This window comes from Lolium perenne, chromosome 5 (genome assembly GCF_019359855.2).
Source record: "Lolium perenne isolate Kyuss_39 chromosome 5, Kyuss_2.0, whole genome shotgun sequence".
NCBI classification, from domain to species: domain Eukaryota; kingdom Viridiplantae; phylum Streptophyta; class Magnoliopsida; order Poales; family Poaceae; genus Lolium; species Lolium perenne.
In genome coordinates this window covers 115,477,549-115,499,585 of record NC_067248.2, presented here as the reverse complement: position 1 = coordinate 115,499,585, position 22,037 = coordinate 115,477,549, and the positions used below count along the sequence as shown (strand labels likewise).

The following is a 22,037-nucleotide window of genomic DNA, read 5'->3' as shown; positions in this document are numbered from 1 at the left end:
CATATCGTCCATTTCGAGCGAGGATTTTCCCTTTTTCTGACATGCATTCCACTCTTTCTCGAATAATGGAAATGTTGCGTCATACTAAGATTGCGATGATTTTTATTGCACCCTTAAAAAAAATCTTGTTTTGGCAAGTTTATGAGCTGAGTGTTATGTTGACGTGTATAATCTATGTGTCGATCTGCTACATTAACAAATCATTCGTAACTTGTTTTATCAGTTGCACTTTGACATTATTCATTTAGGACAATTTATCAGTTAGTGTTGTGATGTCTTTGATGTTTTTTTTTTCTTTTCAAATTTGCACTTCAGTGATTATGATGATTTGGTCAATCATATAGTCATTCAGTTTTGTTACGTAACTTGAACAACTAATATTAATTTGAGGTTCTATAGGTCATGCAATTTTGAGGAACGTATATCATCAACCTTGAAGATTGTAATTATGCAACTGAAAGTACTAGGAGATGTATATGATGAAAAAGTTAACAAAAAACCGCAAGTTTGTATTGCATCATTAGGTTTGATGGCATGTGCATCAGGCAAAATTGGATTGTCATGTCTTTGTTACTGCCAATACTACATGCTACGTTCACGCTATTGTAGAAACTCTCATCACACACGGCTCCAAACCAATCTCAGGAAGAATTTCCTTGTACGAAAGAGAGCCTATGTGATATGTTAGCTCCTAGCTACCAGATGAATGCGAGAGAGGAATCAGTCGATAGTTCTTCGATTATCTACGAGGAATTCACACACATAATTCAGTTACGAGTTCTCTATCCATGTTGGCCGAAGCCGCTACTACCAAGCCACGTTCGAATGAATGATGCCGATCCCTAATTGACTACCGGCCAATGAGGTGCGTTATCCTTCATTTCTGGAGACGGGTTGGCACTCGCTTGATCCTGGTACTCTTGGGCCTCCTTCCTGGGCCATCTCCTTGGCCGGTACTGGGTCGCTAACAATCCCCTCCCCCTGAGAAACTGCATGTCCCCAAGCGGCCGGGTGCCGCCGGGAAGTGTTGATGAAGGGCTTTAGAGTCTTCGCAGGTTGCCAGAACTTCCGACATTCCCGACCACTGTATTAGAACTTCGGATAGTATCGCGGTGTAAGGATGAGAAATGGGAATGAAATGCGCAAACCTTGAGAATTTGTTGACTACCACCATAACACCATCATAGAGGCCTGATTTAGGGAAACCACTGATGAAATCCATGTAAATAATTTCCCAAGCATGACAAGGTACAGGTAGTGGTTGAAGCAGGCCTGGGTAACGGACTCTCTCAGGTTTAGTTCTTTAACATGCTAGACATTCTTTCACTGATCTCTTGATAAACTGCTTCATCAACGCCAGATAAAGTTTTCTTGATACGCATGTATGTAACAAGGAAGCCTGAATGGCCACCAGCTGAACTTGAGTGCATAGAAAGCAGTGACACGAGCTTGTAGGTTTTCTGTTGAATCCTAACCAAATGTGCCCCTTCTTATGAATCACACCTTCCTTTTCTGTAGACGATTGTATACTGGAGACCGAGCATCTTCATGCTGCCAAGTGGTGTGAAGATGTTGGTCATTAAGGTGCGCAAGGCTTCTTTGATCAGTGATAATTTTAAATTCACCACTCTGAAGGTATGGTCGCCATTGATCAATTGCCAACACGATTGTGAGGTATTCCTTCTCATATGTAGAGAGACCTTTAGTGTGTGGGCCCAATGCTCTGCTAACAAAAGCAATAGGATGGCCTTCTTGAAGCAGATCAGTACCAATACCACTGTTAGAGGCATCTATTTCCAAAATGAATTGTTTAGCAAAATCAGGTAAGCTTAGCACTGGAGGATTGATAAGAGAAGATTTCAGCATTTGAAAGGATTGTTCAGTATCACCAGTCCAAACAAACAAAACCCCTGTCCAAGTTGGTTAGAGGTTTTGCAATGACTCCATAGTTTTGAACAAATTTCTTGTAATAGCCCAATAAACCAAGGAAGCTTTTGAGCTCTTTGAAAGAAATTGGAGATGTCCAATCTCGCATTGTTGCTATTTTGGATTGATCAGCTGATACGCCATCATCGGAAATTATATGCCCTAGATAAGAAATACTTGTTTGAGCAAACTCACATTTTGACATCTTCACCTGCCAACTGTGCTCCTGCAACTTCTGCAACACTAGTGAGATATGCCTCAAGTGATCATCATAGCTGGTAATATATATCAAAATATCATCGAAGAATACTAACACAAATTTGAGCATGTAGTCTTTCAGTGTATCATTTATAGCACTGAGGAAAGTAGCATGTGCCCTAGTGAGACCAAAGGCCATAACTGTGAACTCGAACTAACCATGATGTGTTGCAAAAGCAGTTTTAAATTCTTCTCCTGGGCCAGATGAATCTAGTGATACCTAGCTTGCAAATCCAATTTGAAAAACCAACACGCCCCTACTAACTTATCCATCAACTCATCAATAATGGGGATTGGATATTTACTCTTAATTATCAGAGCATTAAGATGCATGTAGTCAACTACAATACGCCATGAGTTATCCTTTTTCCGCACAAGGATAATTAGAGAAGAAAATGCACTAATAATGTTGACGTGAATGACACCATTGTGAAGCATCTCCTAGATCTGTTTCTCAATTTCATCCTTGAGTTGAGGTGTGTATATGTAACCTCTTTTATTGACTGGTTGTGCTCGAGAAATAATAGGGACGGAATGATCACACAAACTCCTGGGTGGCGAACCAACAGGTTCAGCAAACACTGACTAAAATTGTTGCAGGATAGACTGTACTTATTCAAGTAGTTGTATAGTATTGGTTAGAGATTCATGCAGTAGCATCAACTCTATAATGGTACAAGCAAACTGACCAGATTGCTGACTTTGCAATGTGATATATTCTTTCCTTTGTGATCAAAAGACATCCAGCACTCTTCCCAGTCAACATTCATAGGAATGTGTGTTGCAAGCCAATCGAGACTAAGTATCCCATCATAGGTTCCAAGCTTCAGAAATTTAAAATTTGTGTGAAACTCATGCCCCTCAACTCAGCTCCAAGGACAATTCATGGTTCCTTGATCGCTTTGCAGCTGAGCTCCATCGGCCACTTCAACTCGAAATACATTCTTCTGAGTAGTGACTTTAGACAATTGCTCAACAAACTTGTCATTGAGAAAAGAATGGGTACTGGCTGAAGAATCACCTAACAGTGTCACAGTTCGTCCTTGCACTATACCATGTAACTGGAATGTGAGAGTGCTTGGATCTTTGATCACTTTCACTGGCTGAATTAGGTGGAATCCAGCTGAAGAACTGGTAGTAGACTCATGTTCATCGTCAGATTGATCAGACTGAAACAGGTCAGTAACCTCTTGCAACACATGCAACTGAATTGTACCGCTGCAACGGTGATCATGACTCCATCATTCACCACAAGTATAATAGAGCCCACGTGCACGCCTGTAATTGCGCAATGCAGACCAATTGCTATCAATAGAACTATTACGTGTTTGTGGTTGTTTCTGTTTTGTATCAGCAGATGAACTGGAAGTCGCCTCATTGGATGCAGATGAGCTTGTTGGAGGAGCCGGGAACAATAGAGGCCGTCTTGGTGGAGGTAAATCCAGAATAGGCACTGGAGCTGGTAACTGAGCTTGTTGTCGACACATATGTTGACAATGCCTCGAATTATTACCCACTTCTTCCTGAAACGGAGCAAGGGAATAGGAAGTATCAAGATCTTTGGGGCATTGAATAGCAACAACAACTCTTAGAATATTTAAGCCATCTATGAATCGAGTAACATAATGCACGGTATCTAAATTTTATTCATACGTAGTTAATTGATCAATGAGTTCAGAGAAACTTTCTACATAAGCTGCTAGCCTACTTGCTACTGTGCTAACTTGATCTATATGTGGTATAACTGCCGCAACATAGCCTGATGTTGATCTCTACCAAAATGAATCACAAGCCAAGAGCAAAACTCGTCCTAGGTGGTTGTTGCTAGCTTGCGCTGCACAGATTGCAGCCACGCGCATAAGCGCCAACGAACTTCATGGTTGCGATGGTAATCCACATCGAACGATGTGTTCCGTAGAGCGCAAAATAGTCTTCACATCGATGCTGCCACAACTTGGGACACACGCCGTCGAGGGGAAATCAAATTTGGGAAGTGTAGGGTGTTGCACATGCGAATCAGTATCACAATGATGTGAATATGAACTATCAGGGCGACGAAAACTATGGTATGTAGCATCGGATGAAGAATTAGGGTTACGACCATATTGCGCACCTCTTACCGGAGGAGGCACATAGGCACCGACGGTTTCATGAGCCTTCCCCCGGGATATCTTGTCATTGTGGAGCCCATCCAGGCAAGCTTTGCTATCACGCGGCGTGAAAGGGTGCGAGGATGTTTTTCGTAGGCATCACGGAGGGCTTGGGGTCTCCGCCGTCTATCTGCCATGGTGATGTCGTGGAGATCCATCATCTCCCGCTGGTGATCTGCGAGCGCTGCCGCCGCCTCGGCCTTCTAGTCGTTGACGAGCTTGACCATAGTGTCGAAGATTTGCTGCTTGGTGAAACTCTCCACCTCCATTGCGAGATTTCGGGTGTACTGTCGGGTGCGGTGGTGGTGGGTGGGGGGAAATCGCTCTAGATCGGAATGGCTCTGATACCAGATTTTTAGCTCCTAGCTACCATATGAATGTGAGAGAGGAATCAGTCGATAGTTCTTCAATTATATCTACGAGGAATTAAGACACATGATTCGGTTATGAGTTATGTCTCCCTCTCGGCTGAAGCTGACCAAAACGCGTTTGACTGATCGATGATGATCCCTATTTGACTACCTGCCGATGCGGTGCGTTGTCCTTCCTTCTTGGAGACGGGCTGACACTCGCTTGATCCTGGTACTTTTGGGCCTCCTTCCCGGACCGTCTCCTGGGCCAGTACTTGGGTCGCTAACATGATAGCTCTTGTTTTTTTCTATAGCTCCAAAACTATCTCCAACAGATCGAAAGTTGTTGCACCAAGTGTTTTGTACCATATATATCTTTTTTTAATCGAGATAAATTTTGTAACCAAATAAAATATCAAGTGATTCTTACTAGAGTTACTTTTTTATTTCGCTCTTGTTTGGAATCCTAACTAAAATGTGTTAACTATACCAAAAAAAAAGCCTGAGAATAGAGTAACTCAAGTTATCTTATTGATCATCACATGTGGAAGCAAGTTCCATCTTCAAATTCCTAAATTATATGTTTTGAACAAAAGGTTACAAACTTACAAGTTACCAAATTATTAAAAAATCATATTTTGTATGTGACGATATTATTTTCTAGTTTTATGTTCACCTGGAAGAGATGTGATGCCTCAAAGGACGGTTCATCTCCTATAATTTTGTCTCTGGCCGAGGCCTTAAGTGTCGAGATCCTACTATTGTCCTAAAGGTCGATTAGAAATTCGACTTTATCAGCTAGGTTTCCCCTGATTGCATCCTTCCGGTAAAAGGATTCTTGTTGAAAATTGAGGACCTCAAGATGTCCTATATGTTGTGCTTCTCAACGACGTTCCTAGGCAGTGGATCTCTTGTAAGAGAGAATTTGATAGCAGACTGCATCTCACCATACTTGTCCATTCTTCTCCATGATGTCATTAGTCCTTGGTGATGATATCGGGGACAACATGGCGCATCCCTAGACCCTTTCCTACAATAATTCATCCTCAAATACACTCAAAAGACCCTAATTCTCCTCAGTGTGGAGTGCTCCCAGTTGCTTTGGTGCAGGACCATGTTGAATGCCTTCACCATTGAAACTAGTCTAGACTCAACTATGACAAGTCCATGTTTGTGCATATCTATGTCAATTTAAAGATGGGTTGGCCCCTCCCTCTATGCAACCTTCGGCTCCTCATTGCCTCATTCTGTGATAGTACGGTGGGCTCCCACTTTTCCTCATAAGGTCTTCCTTGAAGATTTCCATGTCATTATCGACAAGATCAACCAATGCTCACAAGGTAGGAAAATTGCATGATCAAAGAGTCTGAAACATGATATTTGTCTTTAGAACACGTGTGTGTGCTCCAAAAAATCGTATCGCATCCCAATGAAGTGGTGTCTCTGAAGGGGTTCGCAACATAAAACAATAATTATTCTAACAAGTGTACTTCGATTGCCCAGATCTATCTAGGAGTAATGTTATAACGGAGAGAGATTTTGGTGACATACCCTCGTAGACCGAAAGCGGTTAACATCTCCTGGAATGTGGATGATGTAGTCATATTTCGCACCACAAATGACATCACCTTTGTGGTCCTGCACATGTACGATGCTCAACAAAGATGACCGGTTCTCCGATCCAGTAGAGAGTGTGGAAGTAGATCTTTTGGATCGGAACACCAGCATCACAACGGTGTACTGGGATGGATTCAACTCTCACGTGCGCAAATCTTCAAGAAACCGCGCACGGGAGAGAAAACTAGAGAGAGGGGGACGGGGCAAGGGAGAGGGGGCTCTCCTTTTGCTCCTTGGGTTGTGTGCTCTCCTCCCATGTTCCCCCAACTTATATAGGGGACGGGCTGGTGTCCGGCCAAGAGGGGAGGGGGCGTCGGCCAAGATGGCCCCACCCCAACCCTAACCCTGGATGCACCCTGCATCCTTATCCATTTGGGGGTTGCACCTATTTAATTAAATAAATATATTTAATTAATATATCATACATATTATTTAATTCCCAGTAATCCGAAACACACCTTTCGAATCACTCCGAACATCCTTCGGATACACACAGAACTTTTTCGGTTCTCTCTTCTCTATTCTCCGTTGTTTCCAATGATACCAAAACCATCTATAAGCATCACCAAACCTTTAAATGTGTTACCCTACGGCTCAGGAATACTACAGACATGATCAAGACGTCTCTTCAATCAATGATCATCATCGGGCCTGGATGCCCATAATGATCCCTGTGTATTCCACAAATATACATGTGTCATTGAACCATAAATGTTGGGTCATATTCCCTTTGTTACTTAGACATTAGTCATGTCCGTGATGTGATCATAGGTATCATTATACCTAGTTCTATCTCGTTACCGAACTATCTATTCAACTCATTCTTGTGATGTTCCATCCTCATGATCTAGTCATACGATGTGCAGCTTTATGGATGTAATCTTACCGAGTGGGCCCAAAGTATCTTTCCATCATGCAGATGAACAAATCCCGATCATGATATATACGCCTCAGCCTACCCCTTAGGTATACTTGAGCAACACATTTATGGTCACCATGTTACGACGTGGCGGTTGATGCAGTCAAGTCAACCTCCGATGATAGCGATTAGTTCTGAACTCGGACGAGGACGATGGTCGGGACGTGGCCGAGTCGCTCCCATCGCAATGTCGATCGTGGGGAACAAGAAGTGGTTTTGATTCTTCTTTTTTATATACCATAGTGTTATCTGGGTGGGGTTGGATTGTTGTGAGGATGGTGTTGGGCTACGCTTGGGCCGGCTCTGAGCTATGGTGGCCTACTCCTCTTTTCTCTTTTTATCTTTCTATTTTCTGGTTTGAAATTCCATATGAATTCAAATATGTTTGCAATGATTTGGAATGCATATCCTCTGCTAAAATTTATCAGAGATGGAGTCCAAGTCATGATGTAAATTACAAGATCATTAAATATATTGGTATTGTTTTATTTTAAATTATAACTGTATATTTCAAATAGAAGGGTTAATGGAGATGATTTTCATTCTCTCTTTCTTTTGGGTTTAATTTATATTTCTTTGAACTTGTAAAATTACCTAGTGATAGGTAAGGCTTTGTTTGTATTATTTTGCAAGGAATAGCTTAGCATTTTTTGTTGTTTATGAAAAATATGGTTACTTGGGTGTTGTTTTATGTGCCCATGTTTTTCTAAGTACTTGGAAATTAGTTTAGGGTTTTTCTAAATTTCTTATTATTTTATATATCCTTGGTTTAAAGTGATTTCAGTAAATCTTATTTTACTCATAATGATTTTATTTGTTTGGAAACAATAGTTATGGTTCACACTAATGTGTGAAATGAGTATTTGTTCCACTCCCTTTATTTGTTTCTAAGATTAACCCATTGATCAAAACATTATTATTGGAATGTATATTATTATACTAGGGCTTTACTTGTGATCCTCTAGTAATACACAAGCTAAGTTAAGATCTGGACATAGAGTGTTATCGGTGTATGTTGATATCATATTAAGTTGACTAGGCTTGCTCTTCCTCACAATTCAAATGATAATTGCTTCAAAATATTGCTAGGGTTGACATAGGTGCTTGGCTAAACAAGGTCTTGTGGTCCTTCATTTTTTATCTCTCTGCTTAAGATGTTGAGAATGGTCTAAGGTTGATTAGTAGCAGTCTCCCTATCATTTCATGTGATGGATGATATCTGCTTATCACACTAGGGTTTAACTTATCCTCTTATGTATCCAAAGCATAATCAGGCATGGAACATGATCGACTTATTCTCAATAGCTTCTTACTTAAGGTTCTTAGGGTTTATGATCATTACTAGGTTTTGATGATCATTGTATTGGCTACATAAGGTATCACTAGTCAAATAGGGTTCTCACCTCCCATATCAAGTGTTGGCTTGATCAGTTAGGGTATAGTACTTATCTTCTACTCTATTTGATCTAGGCATGGCTAAGGTTAGTATCTATGATTTTACTTACTAGGGAATGACTTGATTAATCACCTAGGGTTCTACTCAATGAATGATGGTATAATCAATTGGATATATGGATAGTCATATCCTTTCTCTGAGGTTTGATGAAGATAGATTTGGACAGACAAGATTGGAATAGTCAATGTTTGAAAAAGATCTTGTGTAAATGTTCTTGACATGAGTTCAAGATTAGAGTTGAAAATATACCATGAGGATCATGGTAGGAACATGGTTTAGTTAAATACATGGAAAAGATCAGTCAAGAATACTTTATAAATTCTATTTCATTGCTTTACTTTGTAATTGGGTAGTATTCACATGTGGTTGCAAGGAATACCATACTATGATCATTTGGAAGATATGGTATTCGATCCTCACTTAATGTGTTACTGTAATAAAGCTAAGTTCATTTGATCTGACACATAGATCAAATCATCTCTACCCAAAACAAGGTTTTAGTAAAGGTCATATTAAATTTATAGCGTTTGACTCGATGATCTGCTTCAATTTTATCAACTCGAGTGATACTTCAGTCGTTGTGACTAGTTTTATTTGGAAGTGCGAAAATTTCCCAGATTTTCTATGCATGAATGCAATGCACACATCTATATTGTCCATTTTCTAGCCTCTAAACCTGGGATGTTATAGGAAACCGGTCGGTGCCATGGTCAAGATGCCAGCCTACCGGGCGGAGGCTGGTACATCAACTCCCGTCGCGTGTCGGTCCCTCGATCTTGTGCCGCATGCGGGACGAGAGCGGCGCGACGAGGTCCGACGCTGCCGGTTCATACTGTTGCTGGATCTGCGTGACGATCTGGCGTTGGACCTCAACTCGTACCACTGGATCACATTCGGGACATGTGAGTTCGACCCGCACCGCCGAGCGGGATACCTTGGTGAGGTTGGGTTCTTCAAGCGGGAACTCATAAGTGTCCTCATGGACGACGAAAAGGACAGTGACGAGGAGGAGGTCGGTGATGAGGAAGCCAATGACCACGGCGACGTCCACTTCGATGACTGCGGCGCGGCGTGGGATCAGGAACCAGCCGCTGGTCTCAACGAGGACAAGGCCATCCAGCTCGCCATTGACTAGAGCGAGCTCAACCAGCTCGCCCAGTGGGATGGCCTCGCCTTCTAGCTTCACGACTGTGCGCAGGCGCAGGAGACGCCGGTGACTCCAGAGCGCGGCACGCGTGGCCCGTCTGCTCCTCCTCCCATGGTGTGGGATCCGTGGCCTAAGATGGCGGCAGTGCTACCCTTGCTCCTCCTCCTCCTCTTGCGCCACTGGTATACCGTATCCCGCCGCCGGTGCCGCATTAGCCATGGAGATGACGGAGATCGTCGACCTCATTGGCGACAACTGGACGCCAAGTAGGAAAAATTCCTACGTTTTTAGATTATGCTGTGTTTTTTTACTTTGTTTAGACCATATCAATTATGTATCTCTATCAATGAAAAATTTATAAAAAAATGCGTAGGGCCGTCGGGGGCATCCCTGGACACAAATGGTATTTCGTGGGATGGCAACCGTTGCCACGTCCACGATCCGACTCAAATGGACGCGTGCAGTCATTTTTGGTGACCTTGCCCCCTTGCCCTTGCCTGGAGGTGGTGATGCTGCCGTTCGATCTGCAAATCAGAGTCCCCGAGGCAATGCGTGAGACTTCCGTCCAGGACAAGACCTTCAGTTGTCAAACTTCCACTTGGGATTGCGTCATTGCTTGTGCCCTCGCTTATATTAATCTCGTATATTAGCACCTCCATCCCGCAATTCTCGTATGTAAAAACTGATGGTCTACTGTAGATCGTCAAGATGGGCCAATAGGCCACACATTTCCAGAATGAGATATCATTATCAGACTTGACAGTGAAACAGTAACCTAGTTAAAAGTACTGTCGGCTGCTATTTGGCACTTACACGCCCAATATACAGATATATAAACCATCTGTGAAGTCGAAAAAGGTCTAGCAATGAAAAAAACAAGGAACTCATCCATATTTAGAGCATTCGGGCTAAAATATCTGACAGAAGGCTACCACTCTAAATTATAATATCAAATATCTTACGATCAGAGATGAACAATACAGTCAAAACTTGGTGCAATTATGCTAGAATGCATAGTAGAAGTGTAGAGCTAGGCCACAGGAAACACAAAATTGATTTTCGGAATAGGACATAAGGCAACTCCAAGATTCCAGATTACTGCCGCATAAGACAGTCATACTCCCTCAGTGATCTACCCCGACATCTAGGTGTCGGCATAAGAGGTTTATCCTATGTCATCCCAACGTATCAGAAAGAGTAGCAGAACCATCAGGCATATAACTCAGCCAGATCGTTCTCATACTTCTTCCTGAGCACCTCCCTCTTGAGCTTGAGGGCAGCTGTCACAAGGCCCGACTCAGGGGTCCATGGATCTGGTATCAGCTTGACTTTGGCTGGCGTCTCAAACTTCTCTAGACGTGCTTGTTTCGCAACCTGAAGTACAGAAAGTGAATGTCAATACTGAAACTGCTGTCCATACATCATGCAGGATTTGTCTAGCTTAATCTTGGCTGCAACTCTCAGCATGCTATTGGATCAAACGACACAATATGTTCAGTTTTTTTTGGCTTCACACACATGTAAAGTCTTCCAACGATATGTGCGTATATGGTATTGGCCAAAGTTTGGAAGTGGAAGCCAACCACAAATGCTTCAGTACTCTTTAGAATAATGACAACATGCTCAATAGTGGATGAACTTCTGAGAAATTATAACAAAGCAAACTGTGAATATGTTATTGCTTGAAATTTTCTTGTTTCTTTTATTTCATATACTGTTGCAAATATTTTTTTATTTTCAATATTGTAAAGATTACTTGGATAGGTAGTGATTTTGATCTATGTCTGATTGAATTCAAACAAGTCAAGGAACCAGAAATTGACTGAGAAGAACACAGAACACAGACCGTTGCTAAAGACCCAAGCACTTCTTTAACAGCCTCTTGCTTCTGGCACAAATCAGAGAAGTCGCTGTATGCAAGTCCTTGCTGCGTTGCCCATTTTTCAAGCTCACTTTGTGCAACTACCACCAGTGCAACACAGTAACTGTTGAAAGGATCGGCATGGATCATGATATTCTCAACATATGGGCTCATAGCCAACGCAGCTTCCACCTGTGATCATCTAATCAGTTAATACAAGTGGTACCAGAAAGTTATCTCACCAGAGCAAGAACGTATTTACCTTCCCCAGAGATACATATTCACCATGCTGAAGCTTCACGATGTCTTTCTTGCGGTCAATGATTTCAAGGCAGCCATCTGGATGAAAACGCCCGATGTCACCAGAATAGAACCATCGCAGACCTCTTTCGTCATCCTTTACATGATATATGAGGCACATGTTAGACCAATATTGTGAAAGAGAAGTCAGTAACCATTAATAATGATGCATGACGGGTGTATGAACAGATCAGTAACAAGTCGGCAACATACCTTATAGACTTCACTTGTTTTAGCTTCATTCTTGAAATAGCCCTTCGTTACATTGGGGCCTCCTATGACTATCTCCCCCCGAGGCATTGGTGAATCAGTTGTCAAGTATCCACCTTCAGCCCAGTCGATCAACTGCAAAATACAGTTTCCATTATGTTAAGAATCATGAGATAATAGGTCAGATATCCCAAGTTGAAGATCATGTCAGAAATGTCAAAGCATGAACTATGATATCAAAAAGAAGAAGAAAAAAATTAATTCCTCTCATTCAGGAATATCTTCAAGACATTGGCCTTGTCAGATATCAGAAATTAGAAATAGTAATTATAGAAGTTGGAACAGGAACAAACATATTTGATGTGGAAAATGGGTCCAGCTCATATGATAAAAAAAGTGAGGCAACACTATCATCTAACCTTAATGTATGAACAAGGCAGTGGAGCACCAACACGGCCAACAGATGTGTCATCATACTCAGAAAATGTTCCTCCAGCACAAGTTTCAGTCAGGCCATACCCTTGGCCTATTGGAGCCCTGAATTTACATAAGCCTTAGGACTGTAAACTAGGTTGCCAGTAACGACATAAAATCATGGTGTAGATAATCTTACCCAAGGCATATATTGATAAATCTCTGCGTATCTCCGGACAGAGGTGCTCCACCTGAGAGTACAAAGCGAATCTTTCCTCCCAATATAGCACGCACCTTGGTGAAGACTAGCCTATCCCACAACAGTTTCTCTACTCCCCATGCACCAAGCCAACTTCCATCGATAGCAGCAAGCCGACGGCTATAGCCAATGTCAAACAATTTCTTCGCTACACCACCATTTGCATCCACCTAAAACCATTTCAATGTGAAAATTAGCAATCAGTAAACCAATGAGAGTACATGATCCAAACAATGATGGAAAATACCTTTTTTCTCACACCATCACGGACACGATCAAGTATAGCAGGTACAGCAGTCATCAGTGTTGGCTTCAGTGCAGAAGCATCACCTAGAGTCCCTTTCTTTATTTTGCTTGATGTATCAGTCAAGGTCAAAGCTGATCCATATCCAATGGAGGCCCCAACAGCAGCCATAAGCGTCTACAAAAAATCAGACAGATGATGAAAACTTAATCAACAAAAATGTTAATATATTGAAATGCTATTCAACAGTTACCTCAGCTGCCAACTCAAGAATGTGCGCAAGTGGAAGGTAGGCCATGTATATATCCTTTTTGCCGAGTTCAGGCACAATGGTCATAACTGCTGAAAGTGTAGCCAAGACATTGCGGTGGGTCATCATAACTCCCTACAAGAACATACAGGGGGCATATTTGTTCATAAGATGTAAGATTTGATCAAACATGTATAGCAAAGGTAGGTCATCTTTTAAATTATGAAAAAATCTGTATAAACAAGCACATATTTGTAGCACAATGAACAGTCAAAATCAACGGACCTTGGGCAATCCAGTGCTTCCACTTGTGTACATTATTACAGCAACATCAGATGGGAGAGGCATGTTTGCATCAACAGGTGCTTCAGTTCCTAATTTGCCTACTTCCTCAAATGACGCGACTGTCCAGCTAGTGCTGTTTTTAGCTAGAGAAACTTCGGCTGAGATGCCTTCCTCATTGATGTAGATCACACGCTTAACAGTGTCAAGTTGCCAGCCTATATCAATCAACTTCTTAAATTCCTTCTGACCACATACTACAGTTGTAACCTCAGTCTGTAGAGCCAAAGGGAAAAAACGAGATTATAAATCGACCAAACAGCCAATGAGTGTTAATTGCATTAAGCAATACTCTTTGGAGTACGCTAGCAACTGCGGAGAAATATCTGTAGCCTATCTGTAGCAAAAAAAAATTATAAATCAACCAAACAGCAAATGAATGTTAATTACATTAAGCAATACTCTTTCGAGCACGCTGGCCACTGCAGAGAAATATCTGTAGCCTACCTATAGCGAAAATGCTACCAGAAGTCTACAATTTCCTATTCTTCATAAAGTATTATAAGCAGACCACATAAAAAAACATAGCAAAGAGCAAAGGATAAGTGTAGAACATATGACACAAGTAACAGTACTAACCTCATTTAGTGAATGGCATAGTGCTTCCTCCCCCAAGGAGGCATAGATGGTGACAACTGATATGTTTTGTCTGAAGCATGCCTTGCAAACACAGAAGTAGTAACTCAGAACTTGAGACCGGTGACCAGAGTTCAATGCATAACATTATGAAGACATGTACAATGAACATACCAGAATAATTTTTTGTACAGAAGAGACAACTACTAGTTGGTAGAGAAGTTAACACACTCTAACTACACAGTAAGGGTGTTCAAATGGAACAAATTACATGTTGCTCGGAGTTATATTTACTGGACTTTCAAAAGAGATCAAGGTAGAAGCTGTATACTTCTATATGCTCCTTGTGTATTAAGCTGGACAATATATCATTTAAAAGGGTTAAGCATGGACATTTATGATTATTATTTTTCTCAAATATAGCATTTATTTGATATGTGCGCAGAGACAGTTATAGTGAAACAGAGAAAAACAAGGTATATATCAATGTATCAGTAGGTGTTTATACTCATTTTTCAAATAAAATTGGGGTGCAACTGTATACTCAAGTCTCCATCCATCTAGAATCTGCCGCCACAACTACTATTGCCATCCTGTCAAGCATAATAATATGAAACATCATGCTAGCCAGACACATATGAAATTTTTATCCTCGGTTTACATGACAATGTGAAGGGAAGGAACGAATGTTATCAGGATATCCCCGTACTAGTTGAATGTCAGTTGTTCCCAGTGTATTGCTTATAGTAAAATTTTAGCAGTGATTAGCCACGTCCACTCATTAAATATCTAAAGAGGACAAGATAACTGGAGAATTCATTTCGAATTCACAGTGTGTGTATAATCACTCTGATGCAGGAGCCTTGTTTCTGCATTACATGTGCACCTCAATTTACATAACCAAAAGTATGCACCTCACTTAGTTCCACGTGAAGAAACAAAAATGCACAGATTGGTCTATCTATCGATTGCAGAAGAAAAATGGCTTACCTGCAGTGCAATCTGCCACTCGGCCCGTGTCTCAGCAAAAATAGCAACACGCTCATTCTTCTGGTGACCTAACTGAATCAACCCTGACGAAAAGTTGCAAACGCTCTTAAAGGCCTCGGCGTAACATTTCCACTCGTACTCCCCCAGATGAAGCTTCTCAAAGGACCTCCCATCAGGCGATGCTTCCATTTCCCTTGAAATGAGCTTCCTGGTGCCAAGGAGGGGCATGTAGACATACTCCTTGCAAGCATGCTCAAATAGCTCGGCAAGTGTGGTGACCCCTTCCCAGTGCGTTTCAACAGGATGTTCAAACCGATGGTTGCGGACCGCATAGCCAGGCTCTCCACCAACATCAACGGGCACCCCTCTCTTCTTTTCAACCTTTCGCCTTTTCTGGAGCAGAAGAGAGACCGCGATGGGCACAAGAAGGCCAACGAAATAAGGATTCATACTTGTGCACGGGCGAACTGACAGCTAGGGCTACAGAGTCCCGATGCCTTGAAGAAAAAATCTGCAAAAGATAACCTCATGGGGTAAGAGAACTGAAATTCCTGTACAGGTTGTAATGCAGAAACTAATTGCACGATTAGTATTTTTGGGTACATTGTACACCGACTCCAGTAATCGATAGAATAGCAACCGGCTAAGTATAAAGCACTTAGCAGTCAGGTAAAGTAAGATCATTCATAAAGACAATCATCTTTACATCTGAACTTTTTTACATTTTTTTTTACAGATGAGCAGAAATAACAATTGCTTTTCCAGTCATCAGAAGTACCATCTGGAACTGAAACCTGGTGGAATCTACCGGTGCACCCGCGCACAGATGCGCTCCGGTAGAAACGTAACCACACCACCACCATGAAACACCGGTTCAGTACTATCTATCTGCATTCACGGATGCAATCCAGTATCCAGCGTAACAATGCGACGCGATGCACAGGGAACCCGTTCCCACAGACGCATTGAAACCTAGGGAATCTAGCGAGAAGTTGCTCGTGTTCTCTAGATTCCACGACCAGGAGCGCTGGTTCAGATGTTGCGAGGTGCGGAGAGGAGGATGCGGGTGCGTACCTTCTGTCGGGGCGCGGAAGGTTCTAGAAGGAGGAGGAGGAGGAGGAGGAGGAGGAGGAGGCGTGACGTCACGCGGAGGAGGATCGATCGGCGCGGCGGGGCGGGGCGGGGAGAAGAGAAGAGGAGAGAGGAGGCCGCACTGCTCCAAGTCTCCAGCCGCTAAATTCGCTTGAGGCCGGTGTGAGCTCTGGCCCCACCAATCCCCTCCATTCTCTGCTATCCAGTGAGGCCCAAGGCCCGATGTAAGGTAGCGCCTGCTAAGATGGGCCGAAATGGACCTTGTGTCTTCTAATTTGAACAGCCCTCTTCTTGGCTATAATGCATAGTATCATAATATGGTATATTTAATGTTTTGTAGAATCTCAATGTAAATATGTGTAGATGATGTATTTATCATGAAGTTTTCTAGATTTATGTGTCATGATACGGTACCATATTATGATACTCCCTCCAGTCCGGTAGGAATCAATAAAGCGTAGTTATTCTCAAAAAAAAAAAACCGTTTAGCATATGTATCCCCTAAACCAAAGCATCAGCGCACATTGCCAATAACAAACAACCAGCGCAACATTGGTAAATTAATGCAAAAAGAAGAAAAAAGTGGTGGATTTGCAAACTCCGTGCGCAATCATGGTGGTCTTTTTGGATTTTATCTGATTCTACCACGTAGGAGCGTGACAATGTCAGGGAAGACACCAATGAACCCAAACACACTATACAGTTGCAGCCACCATACAAGACTACTACCTCCGTCCGGATTTAATTGATGCAGGCACTCTGTATCGTATAGGCTAGCGCTGTGTAGCTAATCAGACTCGAGGGGGCGTCAATCTAATCAGACAGGAGGGAGTAGTTCCTAAGATCTACTCCAGGGTCGTCTGATTCATCATCAGAGAATACACGAATGAACCCAACACACACTACAATGCTTGCATAACTAAATATGGGTCAGACATAGCAGATAGAATCACGAACAATCAGGAGTAGGCAAAATGACCATATGATCATCACATACTAATTTCGACTTATACTCTATAAACTTCCAGAAAACTCAAATCTTACTTACACTACCTGATACTAATACTAAGGTGAAAAAAAAGGCTAGAAAAGGTACCCGCCATGGATTCTTCCCTCCAGGCCACTTATCTATCGAGAGAAAATGAAAATTTACTCCAAAAATAAGATAAGGCAAAAAAAAGTAAAAGGAGCAAAAAGAACACAGATCAATACTACATTATTGACATTGATCTGACTATCTGAATATTGCTAAAGTTGCATTTTCTGCTGACGGAAATTGCCATCAATTTTAGTCAGAACACTGCTGGTTGCAGCACTACAAACTATGCTCTTCCTTCTTCTGTACTTCATCATGCATCTTCCGATGGAGATAGTATCTCCGATTCTTCTGGTGAACTAACCTCCTCTGATGCATCTGCAAGTGCCTCCAGCATGTTCAGAACATCATTAGTATCATCCAAATAATACTTGGCCTTGCTTGGTTTCTGGCCGACTGTGCAGGCATATAACGAGGTCTCGGGATCAACAATGCTCCTCTTCATAATATCAGCAATTCCTTCAAACATATCCTCATCTGATCGATCATCGCCAATGCAGAGGACAAAATCTGCTTGTCTTTTGTTTTCTGTCAGCATTGATAGGATCTTCTCAGCGACAAATCCTTTGTTGACACCCTGCAATTCAACAGAAGCATATTACGAACTCAGCAAGCAAGCAAGTAAATGGCTATTGCCAGATGAAAAAATCAGTTTCCAGACAAGCATTCAGGATTTCTTTTATGAACTATTACCTCTGTTCCAAAATATAAGCCCTTTTAGAAAGCTAAATTAGGTTTCTAAAACGGATTATATTTCGGAACGGAGGTAGTAATATTTTTTATGCGTGAATGCAACTCTTATTACATCCTTCACAAGTTAAACATCTACAAAATTTGCTATTCCAGGCAGAGAATCACAATACATAAACATGAAACATTGGATGTTATGACTGCTGTGGCTAAAAGTCATACTCCATCCGGAAATAAGTGACTCGGATTTGTTAAGATTCGCATGTATCTAGACACGTTTTATTGTGTAGATACATGCATATCTAGACAAATCCGAGCAGCTTATTTCCAGACGGAGAAAGTACTATATATAGTGTTCCTTTTTAAAATCAACATCTACTCACAAATATTAAATTATTAATCACCACATTACTAGGTTCAGTATTTTGCACCTTCTGAGAGTCTACCAAGTACTAGATCAGTGATGTATTGAGAACCGTAGTACCTGAGGTTTAACTTCGACAATGTGCTGGCCACTCTTCACAGAGACTGGCTCATTCGCAAGAACACTCTCCAGATGATCCAACATTTCCTTTGCTTGTGCAGATCCAAAACCAGGGTCAGCATCTTGGTGGTGCCAGACCAAAGCACTCTCTTTGGTTTCGATATATGATCCATCAGTTGCTTCTGTATATAGGTTCATTACTGGCTCTGCCATTTGCATCCATCCAAACTCTGAGCACTGGTTATTTATTTGCCATTGCTCATCCCTTGTCCGCCTGCAAAGGACGAACTGTGGAGATGAAACTAGCTGAAACCCACCATTTTAGGCCAAATCAACGTCATGACTAATAAGAATAACATAAAAAATATCCACAAGTTGCCAGTAAAAGATATACCCGGGTTCAATGGTCACAAACAAGAATTAAAAGTATGCAGAATTACGAAATTAAATCCACTTTTTTGCCTCCAACTGTTTATAGTTCAACTTTTCACTGTGATACTGCTTGATTGGGTCATGAGACATATACCTAATGGTTGCGGCTGAAATAGTTTATACCAATTGATGTTACTACAGGTCCTAATTGTCACATGATTCATGAAATGGCTAACATGGGAGCTATTAGAGTAGAACCTCCTATAAAACTACTCTTGATTGCAGCACAAACATATAACATCATCCTCCTGTGAGTCACATCAACAGATTATCATGTTCTCAACATTATTAGGTTAACCTACTAATGATCTGGATGATGTTGATGTGGCAATATCTTCCTTGTAACGGCATATATACCTTCAGGAACCAACATTCAGCAATAAAAATACATGATGCATGTAGGTGATTTTACCCAAGGAATGGGTCTACAAAAAATGACAGATTGATATGTGCTGTCCCAGAACTTCAATGGATGTGTAGTCCTGTAACACACGAGTTAAGACCTAGTATAACAAATGGTTGTTCACAGATTGTTCTAGGATGTCACTATGCCATAATATTGTTATTCATCCAAAATATTTTACCAATATACTCACAACAAAACTGAACCCTGTCCCTCTTTTCTTTTGTGAGAGCCTGGAATATGTTAGGTTTTGCATTTGTTCATAGAAGATGGAAACTAATACTAGTAGTATCAGAAGGCACAAAGTCAATGCAAGACACGCTAGAATTAAACTACAGCATACCTCATGAAGTAGCCATGTTCAGCCGCAATGCCAAGCTCTGGGCAAGAGCTGAACCACTTCTCAAGGCTAACCCTACCTCTTCCACTGACAATAAAAACAACATTCTTCTTATCAGCACACAGAGCATTCATTATGTTAACCACAGTTTCATTTGGAGTTCGATTGATGGTCGTTTGTGGTACTAGAGTTCCATCATAGTCCAGGAGTATAACCCTGCTGTTTGACTTCTTGTAATCAGCCACAATAGAATCCACGGTAAGTTTCTTGAAGTTGCGGTCTAGAGCAACCACTCTAAATCCAAATCCTAGCCCAATACCCCAGCACCTCCTCCTAAAATGGTCCCTGCAGCTTCTCTCCAGATCATGAATGTAGCTCTTGGACCAATAGGCAACGTCATGTGTGCTGACATATCGATAATGCTTCTCATGGCGCAGTTGCTTTTCATTATCCGACAGAGCAATGGACTCGTTCATTGCCTCCGCGGTTGTATCGATGTTCCAAGGGTTCACCCGGATTGCTCCGCTCAGTGACGGCGAGCAACCTATGAACTCTGACACAACCAGCATACTCTTCCTTTTCTGTGTATCGCTACCAGAACCATCCAGACCTGGAATCCCTTGTCTGCACACAATGTACTCGTACGGTGTGAGGTTCATCCCATCCCTCACTGCAGTGACAACGACACACTCGGCTACGGTGTAGTATGCCATCCTTTCGACGCTCGTCAGGGTCCGATTAACAAGCTCTACAGGGTTATACCCCGGGCGGCCAAGCTGTCCATTAATCCTGGCGCAACTTTGCTCGATCTCAGCCTTTAGTCCTTCCAGGTCCTTCCCATTGCCAGCCCTTGGGTTTGCAATCTGCACCAGCACAGCTCGGCCCTGCCATTTCGGGTGTATCTTGAGCATCTGCTCGAAGGCGAGGATCTTGAGGTTGATCCCCTTGAATATGTCCAAGTCATCGACACCAAGCAGGACAGTCTTCCCAGCAAACTGCTTGCGGAGCTCGGCAACACGCCACTCGAGATCAGGCAGCTGGAGCTGCGACTTGAGCTGCACCATGTTGATCCCGACGGGCATGATCTTGATCCCGACGGTGCGGCCAAAGTAGTCGAGCCCAATGTATCCCCTCTTGGACTGGTACTCGAGGCCGAGCATGCGGCTGCAGCAGGAGAGGAAATGTCGGGCGTAGTCGAAGGTGTGGAAGCCGATGAGGTCGCAGTTGAGGAGCGACTTGAGGATCTCGTCGCGGACGGGGAGGCTGCGGTAGAGCTCCGAGGACGGGAATGGGCTGTGGAGGAAGAAGCCGATGCGGAGGCGGTTGAAGCGGCGGCGGAGGAAGGAGGGGAGCGCGAGGAGGTGGTAGTCGTGGATCCAGATGTAGTCGTCCTCCGGGTTGAGCACCTCGATGACGCGCTGCGAGAAGAGCTTGTTGGCGAGCACGTAGGCCTCCCAGTTGGAGCGGTCGAAGCGGCCGCCGTGGTCGGAGGTGAAGGGCAGCATGTAGTGGAAGAGCGGCCAGAGCGTCTGCTTGCAGAAGCCGTGGTAGAAGCGGTCGCAGACGTCACGGGGGAGGAAGGCGGGGACGCAGCGGAACCGGTCGAGGAGCGCCTGCGCGACGTCGTCCTGGTCGGAGGGGGGCACGTCGGCGCGGAGGGAGCCGACGTAGAGCACCTCCATGTCGTCGGGGAGGCCGTCGCGGAGGTGGAGGAGCAGCGAGTCCTCGTCCCAGGAGAAGGCCCAGCCGCGGCCGTCGGGGCGCCGCTCGCAGCGCACGGGGAGAGTGTTGGCGACGACGATGATGCGGTCGCTGGCGAGCGAGGACTGCACGTCCGAGGCGACGCTGCCCGCCAGCTCCTCGTCGAGGTCCGCCAGCGTCCCCGGCGTGGTTAGGGTGCGCTGCATCCGCCTGGGTCGGGGTGGGCGGCCCCCGCCGCCGCCACCCCCGCCGGAGCCCGCATAGTCGAGCGCCGAGAGGTTGCCGTTGGCGAGATCGAGCAGGTTGGTGTAGGATCGCGAGAACATGGTGCCGCCGCCGCCGCCGCCGGCTGGATCGGATTGGTGGATGGATCGAATCGAATCCAATGGAGTCGACCTCGCCTCCGGCCGGATCCTCCCGGCGATGATCCGCCCCGAGGAGCGGCGCCGGAAGATGCGGGTTGGAGGAGGAGGGCTAGGGAGCCCCGGGAGGAGGAGGGCACGGGGGAGGGCGTCGTGCGACACGCAGCT

The 22,037-nt window shown here is 43.4% G+C and overlaps 2 protein-coding genes across 2 annotated transcripts; both read right to left on the bottom strand.

The window, feature by feature from the left end:
* Positions 1-10,690: 10,690 nt before the first annotated feature.
* LOC127299700 (long chain acyl-CoA synthetase 9, chloroplastic) lies at positions 10,691-16,490 on the bottom strand. Its single transcript, XM_051329720.2, has 12 exons — positions 16,344-16,490; positions 15,270-15,780; positions 14,283-14,363; positions 13,647-13,919; positions 13,365-13,496; positions 13,115-13,288; positions 12,808-13,037; positions 12,614-12,731; positions 12,198-12,329; positions 11,947-12,081; positions 11,670-11,876; positions 10,691-11,197 (listed from the first exon to the last, which is right to left on the bottom strand). Exons 2-12 carry the CDS (start codon positions 15,717-15,719, stop codon positions 11,033-11,035), a joined length of 2,097 nt encoding a protein of 698 aa, XP_051185680.1. The 5' UTR covers positions 15,720-15,780; positions 16,344-16,490; the 3' UTR covers positions 10,691-11,032.
* Positions 16,491-17,327: 837 nt separating this feature from the next.
* LOC127299699 (probable alpha,alpha-trehalose-phosphate synthase [UDP-forming] 7) lies at positions 17,328-22,037 on the bottom strand. Its single transcript, XM_051329719.2, has 3 exons — positions 19,810-22,037; positions 18,632-18,905; positions 17,328-18,034 (listed from the first exon to the last, which is right to left on the bottom strand). Exons 1-3 carry the CDS (start codon positions 21,831-21,833, stop codon positions 17,711-17,713), a joined length of 2,622 nt encoding a protein of 873 aa, XP_051185679.1. The 5' UTR covers positions 21,834-22,037; the 3' UTR covers positions 17,328-17,710.

Coding starts and splice junctions, on each gene's coding strand:
- LOC127299700 (XM_051329720.2), bottom strand. CDS start 15,719: ATGAATCCTTATTTCGTTGGCCTTCTTGTGCCCATCGCGGTCTCTCTT. Junction 13,289..13,364: donor TTCTTGAGTTGGCAGCTGAG/GTAACTGTTGAA, acceptor GATTTTTTGTAG/ACGCTTATGGCTGCTGTTGG. Junction 12,330..12,613: donor TGCCTTGTTCATACATTAAG/GTTAGATGATAG, acceptor TGTATTTTGCAG/TTGATCGACTGGGCTGAAGG.
- LOC127299699 (XM_051329719.2), bottom strand. CDS start 21,833: ATGTTCTCGCGATCCTACACCAACCTGCTCGATCTCGCCAACGGCAAC. Junction 18,906..19,809: donor GAACATGGCTACTTCATGAG/GTATGCTGTAGT, acceptor CGTCCTTTGCAG/GCGGACAAGGGATGAGCAAT. Junction 18,035..18,631: donor TTGTCGAAGTTAAACCTCAG/GTACTACGGTTC, acceptor GTTGAATTGCAG/GGTGTCAACAAAGGATTTGT.